At 43.2% G+C, this 8,224-nt stretch overlaps 1 protein-coding gene across 3 annotated transcripts in view; it reads right to left on the minus strand.

The window, feature by feature from the left end:
- Positions 1 to 5,367, minus strand: part of LOC118001987 (transmembrane protein 242-like) — a 29,151-nt gene extending 23,784 nt beyond the window's left edge. The window contains exons 1-2 of one of the 3 annotated variants that reach the window (XM_034992205.1): positions 5,072 to 5,362; positions 4,416 to 4,516 (exon numbers count right to left, since the gene is read on the minus strand). In XM_034992205.1, the coding sequence (XP_034848096.1) occupies positions 4,416 to 4,516; positions 5,072 to 5,159 (189 nt within the window). In that variant the 5' untranslated portion in view covers positions 5,160 to 5,362. Of the gene's footprint in view, positions 1 to 4,415; positions 4,517 to 5,071 lie in introns of all 3 variants that reach the window. The other 2 variants (XM_034992206.1, XM_034992207.1) reach the window with 2 other exon arrangements.
- Positions 5,368 to 8,224: the final 2,857 nt, after the last annotated feature.

An 8,224-nucleotide genomic window follows, 5' to 3' on the forward strand; every position in this document is an offset into this window, starting at 1 on the left:
ATGTGTGCTATGATTATGAATGTTATTGGTGGCACACAGAAACACTTGGTTTACCTGTATTTTCATGTCTCGCACCATGCCCTGACCCAGAAGATATTATTTGCTGACTTAACACTTGTTTGTAATATACCTGAGACCCAACCAGATTTTCAAGAGATGTTTCTTTAGTTATTTTCTATGATCAAAACAAACTCTCTTAACCCTTTTCTCACGTTGCTGTAATTTCAGAGTGGTTCTCTAGATATCACAGATCTCATATAAATTCACTAACTTCTAACTGGCCTGAATTTTCATCCAGAAGCAGTTAACGTTAACCAAATATTATTAAACCAGGGTCAACTTAAGTGCCTAAATTTTATTTTAGAAACTTAAGTTAAAAAATTCCTTATTTCCTTGGGAAGGACAGAAATTATATATGTGTTACATACGTACATGTGCTTTTAAAAGCCACCTTAGCTTACACCTTCCTCTGTTTATTCAATGAAGGACAAAAAAAAATGAATGTTCGTTCAGCACTTACTACTGCCGTTCCATTCCCAGTTTTCTAGCCTGATACTCAGCTAAGACAATGCAGTTAAGACTTTAAAGACATGATGACCATCCTCCTGAAATAATAGCAATGTAGGCAGTCCCCAACTAAAAGCTGATCATTTTTAAAGTCCTGAGTTGCAATCTGAATCTGTATTATAGTTAATGTCTAGATTCCAAGCCAGTGGACAGAAATCTATTTAAATAAAAAATTGCTAAAAATAGTGTAATTTCTTCTCCAAAAATAATCAAAGATGGAAAGAGTGCCACGGTGGGCAAATTGTTTAATCCATCAGTGCCTCAGTTTAATGGGGGCAACATAATAACAGCATCTCATGGGGTTGTGATGGGGGTTCAATGAACCCCAACCCTTAAAACAGCAGGTAGCACATGGTAAGCATTCAAATGCTAGATATTATTATCACTATTAATGTCAGAGAAAACTGCCAGGCAGTACACTGCCTAAGTGGTATTCTTAAACTGGTGCTTGCTAAGTGTAAATGCATTAAATGCTCCAGAACCTCTGAGCCTCTCAAACAGAGTCTGGATCAATGGTAATGCTCTAATTCAGATGTTTCCCCAGAGGGGAGGCAGAACTTTACACAACATATTTAACCATCCAGAACACTGGTTCTCAAACTTCCTGGTCTCAGGATCCATTTATACTTGGATCCCAAAGATTTCTGATTATGTGGCCTATACTTAATAATAATTAATATTTTAGAAATTAAAGCTAAGAAATTCTTAAATTTTAAGTATTAATTCATTTACAAATAAACCCAGTATAGATTAATATACACCTACTTTTGGGACGCCTGGGTGGCTCAGTCAGTTAAGCGTCTGCCTTCGGCTCTGGTCATGATCCCAGGGTCCTGGGATCGAGTCCCACATCAGGCTCCTTGCTCAGCAGGGAGCCTGCTTCTTCCTCTGCCTGCTGCTTCCCCTGCTATGCTTTCTCTCTCTCTCTGACAAATAAATTTAAAAAATATATATATAAACCTATTTTTATGAAACAGCTACCTTACAAAACAAAAGAATTTAGTGCAAGGAGGCAATGTTTTACATTTTGATTAATCTTTTAAATGTTTGGCTTAACAAGGGACAGATGAATTTTCATAAATGCTTCTGTATTCAATCTGTTGCAATATGTTTTTTGATTGAAGAATCTGCATAAAGTCCAGCCTTACAGAGATCTGTGGTTGGAAAAGGGACAAGTATTTTAATAGCCTTCCTTCTTTGATGCTTCACCAAAACTTCCCAAATAGCGGCATGCACTCTGGGATCTGAAGTCACACCGATGAGTTTTTTGTACTTTGTTACATTAAAATCCATTAGTCTATTTTGTATTTCTAATGGACCTTTTATCCATGCATTATGATCATTCAGAAAATACTGATTTACCAAGTTATGCAGATCTTTCCAATGTTGACACCATTTATTAAACATTTAAAATTTCACATCATGAACGCTACCACCAGTCTCATCAGAAAAGCCTTTACGTATTGAGTACCTATTAAGCTGACAATGGCAGATACAAGTATTGGGATACCTGAGACCCAACCAGATTTTAAATCCTAAGATTTAATTTTCACTTGCAAGCTCCAATTTTATCATTGGCAACAAATACTGACAAGTGCTTGCTTGAAGAGACGACACAGGCTCATTTTGTTCATTTTGAAGAAAATGTCTGTCAAATACCCACTTCTGAATAACTATAGTCTGTCAGTTCCTCTTTCAAATAAAATACGTTAGTACATGGGGAAAAAAAGCAGCTAGTTCAGCATGCAATTTAATCACACCATTGCTTTTCCTGGAGAAAAACGTCTTTCTTTGATATAAATCGGAAAGGCTTTATGCGTACTTCCCATTTCTTCACGTGGATTAGTAAAGAGGTATAATCAAGGGTTAAGATTTAATAAAATCAGTAATTCTACTGCTGTAACAAGGAGATTCTTATGCAATGAGGGCTTTTTTTTTTTTTTTTTTTTTAACTACAGATGCACGGTAGTGAAGACCACCAGGCCTGCCGGTACATTTGGGTGCCACCACCTTGATTCCACTAAGGCTCCAGCACTCTCACCCCACGTGCTTCTATACCGTTAGTGCAAATGCCTCGCTATTACTAGGAAAATAGTTTTGACTTTACAGACCCCCAAAGAGTCTCAAGGATCCCTAGGGTTCTATGGCCCACAGCCTGACAACCACCGTGTTTGATAGGAAATGTGTGACCATCAAATCTTAGAACCACAAAACAGAATGCCAAGTTGTAAATGTGGGTATGAGTTGTTTTTTTTTTCCTGAGAATCCCTAGCTTTCATCAGATTCTCAGAAAGGTCTGTGACCCAAAGGTTAACCTGGTAATTCAGGCTTAGAAATGAATGCAAATTCTACTGTTAAAGCATCACTATCAGTTAGGCTTTACTGATTCCTTCTACAAGATAGAGTTCTGCACTGAAAATATTCTATAATACAGGGTGAAAATGACCACAGGGTTCATCACAGTGATTTGGGTAGCTCCATTTAAGCCTTGAGTATTCAGATGGAGAACAAAAGCACCTTAAATGTGGTCTTTTTCCTTTACAGTATCTACAGTGCTTAAGTATGATATCAGATTATTAAAAATGTAAGTGGAAAGGGAACTCGACTAGTTTACGATGTTTCACATAACACTCTTCTTCCAAGCAAACATCAAATTATAATTATATAGTTAACTGCATCAATATTTAATATCTGTCTCCTCCTGCACAGATGCTAGCTTCCTGAAGGGCAAGCATTGGTTCATTTTTGTTATCTCTTGCACCGAGCTAGCACAGTGCCTGACACATAAAAGATCCCAAGTTAACATCTGAAGCAATGAAATGATGGCTAAATAAACGATACGGGATGGAGAGGGCAGAGACAGGACAACACATGCTAACAAGTACCTGCAAGTCTACAAGTCAATGAGAAGAAACAATCCTCAACAGCTGGGGTATGACCACATGAGTGATTACTCAATCTTGCTCATGGAGTTAAGAATTTTCTGCCTTAAGAAGCTTATGGTCATTCAACCCAAACTGATTGAGCACTTATGTGTCAGGCACTTTTCTGGGGAGTGGGGATGAAGCAGCACAAAGCACGTGTGATCTCTGGGCTCAAGGAGCTGATCCATGTTTTTCATCAATGATAAGATGCACTTTACTTCAACAATTGAACATTTTTGAAATAGAAAGGCCTCTGGTGGGGCGCCTGGCTGGCTCAGTCAATAGAACATGAGACTCTTGATCTGGGTGGAGAGCTTAAAAAAATAAATAAATAGAAATGCCTCTGGCAATCAGCATTGTGTCAAGAATTTAACTGGCATCATTTTTTTTCCCTTAGTGGTACATAAAATACCGGGGCCTCTTACAACTGATAGGTTATTACCCAGATTTAGACTTAGTCATGTTGTGAATAGGAAATGTACTGGATGAGCTTTCAAAGTCTTGTTCTGCTAAAATTTAAGAAAAAGAAAGCACATAACTAAATACTTCTTTCTTTTTTCTTTCGTTTTTAAAGATTTTATTTATTTATTTGAGAGAGAGAGTGCACAGAGAGGGAGAAGCAGGCTCTCCACTGGAAAGAGCCCCATATGGGGCTTGATCTCAGGACCCCGAGATCATGACCCGGGTTGAAGGCAGACACTTAACCAACTGAGCCACCCAGGAGTCCCTAAATACTTCTTTCTAAATGAAAATAAAGACCACTGATTAATTTGTACATTTCCTGAATCTATGAGATGTATATAGGTTTACTTCTTAAAACAATATGAAAGGCCACCAACATTTTATTGACTTCTCCTATGCACAACAGCTGCCAATTATCTGTAAACAATAACAGTGCTATAAATGGATTTCCGTGTCACAAACCTTATTGAACCATTCAGGGCTCTTCTTTTTAGCCAATGATAATGTTGTAACAAATCCGGCTAGCATTCCTGCTGCAGCCACAGTACCAAGGAAAACTCCACCTGCCAAGAGTTTTGGGGGTAGGGCGTGGAGGGGGAGGAGAGAGATTAAAGAGAGAGAGGGAAAAAAACACAACACCTTAAGAAGACGTACCCAAAGTAAGTCCAGACACTATTTAAATTACATCTTAAGTCACTTTTGAAATTTGAGAACGAAAGCTAGACAGCTCTGGCCATAAAGGTAAACGATAGCAGTGCGAAACCTGCGTGACCTCCTGACCTCTGGTTCCTGAGATCGTTCTGCGGGACCGTTCCCAAGTGCTGAGAGTTGGCCCAGGGCCCCTTCCCCTCCTCCCGGGGACGGTTTGAAGTTTCTCCCGGGGAGGAAAACAAGCTAGTGGAAGGTAGGGGAAGGCACGAGAGAAACTATAGAGGGGATGGGGGAAATACAGCACACAGCTCAGGGGAGACTCCACCCCGCACGACCCCTGACTGGCCGATCCCCACCAGCTCAACTCAGGGGCAACCCAAGGGAAGGTCTCCCAGGGCGGGGAATGGCGGCTCCAGCGCAGGCCCCGGAAGAGCTCGCCCCGACACCAGCACCTCACCACACCACACCTTTCACCAGGAAAAGCCGATCGTCTGGGGATCCCGGAGTGTCGAGACCAGAGGACGGCGGCCCAGGCCCGGCACCGGCTGTCTCCATGTTTATAAGCCTCCACCACTGGGTCCGACGCCAACCGGTTCCGGGGGGGAAGCGAGAGCGAGGCGGAGGAGAAAGGTTCCGCTACCACGTCTCCCTGTGCGTTCTGAATACTGGTCCCGGGAAGGGCCGCGGACCCCAAACCCTCTCTCCTCCCCCACCGACCCGCAAGGAAAACGTGGTGGCTGCACGGGGGTGTCCCCACCCCAGCCCCGGGGGTGGTGTCCTCCCAGGCCGCCTCCAGGTTGGGCCGTTTGCCTGCCCCAAGGTGACGGTCGCCGCCCTTGAATATTGCGTCTGCCTGGAACAGTGCTCGGCTCTGACGGTAGGAGGCAGTGAGCGGTTGCTGATGGCGCCGCGAGCCCAGGGCCAGCAGGGTTCGAGACCCTGCAGCTCCGTTTCCTGATCAGCCTTCCGTCACGTCCAGGGATTTAACCAGCGCTAAGATTTCACGATTCTTTTTTTTTTTTTTTTTTTAAGATTTTATTTATTTGAGAGAGAGAATGAGATAGAGAGCATGAGATGGGGGAGGGCCAGAGGGAGAAGCAGACTCCCCGCCGAGCAGGGAGCCCGATGCGGGACTCGATCCCGGGACTCCAGGATCATGACCTGAGCCGAAGGCAGTCGCTTAACCAACTGAGCCACCCAGGCGCCCCAGATTTCACGATTCTAAAAAGCAGGTCTCCGTCTTCTCGCTGTACTTTTCTGGGAAATTTCGTAGCAGTGCTCGCTTGAGGTGTAAGGGACAGGTTTTATCCGTGGAAGAGAGTCCACGTGGAAGCTCGGCTGTGAGACACCTCCTTCCCCGCCCTTTGATTGATGGACCTGCCAAGAGAGGTGCAGAACTGAAGTGAGACAACCCAGCGGGGGCAGCCGGCGACCACCCTGAGGGGCTAACACGGCCGGCGAGCCTGCGCCGGAGCCCTCCTTGCGGGGAGACGCTGGTGCGGGCCGCCCCTCGACGGCGCTGGGGCTTCCCAGTCTGGGAGGCTGATTTGCCAAAGCGGTGGATTCTGTAAATGGTCACCGAGAGGAAGAGGCTGGAAGTCATAGAAAATCTTTTCAGCCTCTCAAACACCGACACATGACATCATCTTTTAAAACGAGACAACCTGTCATTTGTTCATTCTGAACACACGCACAAAAGCCATGAACTTCTTGAGGATGCGGATGGGGATTTTTGTTCAATTTTAGATTCTCTGGCTCTCAACTCCTTACCCGGTCACACGTAATAAATTTTGGGTGAATGAGTAAATGGATACATTAGTTAATTGCAATTAGTAGCTCAAACCTGGGTTCAGGTCCTAAGTCACTTCCCGGCTATGTGAACTTGGCTGAGTTATTTAGGCCCTTTGCCTCAGTTTCCTCATATATAAAAGAAACTGACAGTGCCTGCCTTATAAGTTGCTGTGAGAATTAAAGGAAGCAATATAAATAAAGAAGGTAGCATAGTGCCTGGCACAAACAGAAACTCAATACATGTTAGCTCTAGCTAGCATACCTTTCAATTCCAGTAGCTGTTTTGCAGTGTTGCCTATGGAAAATTTTAAATTATAGATGCCCAGGGCCTACTGCTGAAGATGATTGCTTGAAGGTCCAGGCAGGGCAGTTTAAAAGCTCTGGGGGGGGGGGGGGGGAACGGCTCTCTCGCTCAAAAAAAAATTAATTAAAAAAAATTAGGGGTGCCTGGGTGGCTCAGTCAGTTAAGGTCCTGAGATTGAGCTCTGCCCAGTGCACAGCTTGCTTAAGATTCTCCCTCTCCCGCTGTCCCTCCCCACCGCAAAAAATATATAAAAGATATTTTTTAAAAAAACCTCCACGGGGGGCGCCTGGGTGGCTCAGTCGTTGAGCATCTGCCTTCGGCTCAGGTCATGATCCCAGGGTCCTGGGATCGAGCCCCCGCATCGGGCTTCCTGCTCCACGTGAAGCCTGCTTCTCCCTCTCCCACTCCCCCTGCTTGCATTCCCTCTCTCACTGTGCCTCTCTCTGTCAAATAAATAAAATCTAAAAAACAAAACAAAACAACAAAAAAAACCTCCACGGGAGATTCGGATGATCAGTCAGGTTGAGAATTACGGCTCTGTTCAAATTTCTGGGTGGATGAACCACACAGAATTTATCTAAACTGTGGATGCCTTGGAAACACAAGGCTAGAGTCTGAAAGGGCCCTTTCAACAGGCAAATGCTGTGCTAACTTGTTTACAGTCTTTAGGACTCATCCCTTCTCCTTCCCTTCATACAAAAGGGTGATCACAGCAGCTAACATTTACTGAGGGCTTTCTATGTATCTAGCATTGTGCTAAGTGCTTCAAATATGTTATCTCATTTAATTTTCTTCATAAACTCAGATTAATTAGCTTGCTCAACCCACACAGCTGTTAAAAAGCAGAGCCAGGATATAAAAGCAGCTCTATTTTTAAAAGCAACGAAAGCAAAAAGAAATAAGTGGGGCTACCACAGGCCAAAAGCTGCTACACGGCAAAGACACCGTTAACAAAATGAAAAGACAACCTACTGCATAGGAGCAAATATTTGCAAATCATATACCTGATAAGCGGCTAATATCCAATATATAAGAAACTCATACGACTCAATAACAAAAAGAAAGAAAAAACACATACATGGGCAGAGGATCTGAATAGACATTTTTCCAAAGAAGACATATAGCTGGCCAACAGACACATGAAAAGATCACTCCATCATTAATCATCAGGGAAATACAAATCAAAGCCACAGTGAAAATCACCTCACATTTGTTAGAATGGCTCTTATTAAAAAGACAAGAGATAACAAGTGTCACTAAGGATGTGGAGAAAAGAGAACCCTCCCGCACTGTTGGTAGGAATGTAAATTGATATAGCCACGATGGAAAACAGCACAGATGCTCCTCAAAAAATTAAAAATAGACCTACCATATGATCTAGCAATTCCACTCTGGATATTTATCTGAAGAAAGTGAAAACACTATTTTGAAAAGCTATACCCATGTTCATTGTAGCATTATTCAATAGCCAAGATACGGAAATAACCTTAATGTCCATCAATGGGGGCGCCTGGGTGGCTCAGTT

Source organism: Mirounga leonina, unplaced genomic scaffold (genome assembly GCF_011800145.1).
Source record: "Mirounga leonina isolate KUSES-001 unplaced genomic scaffold, KU_Mleo_1.0 Mir_55, whole genome shotgun sequence".
NCBI lineage: Eukaryota > Metazoa > Chordata > Mammalia > Carnivora > Phocidae > Mirounga > Mirounga leonina.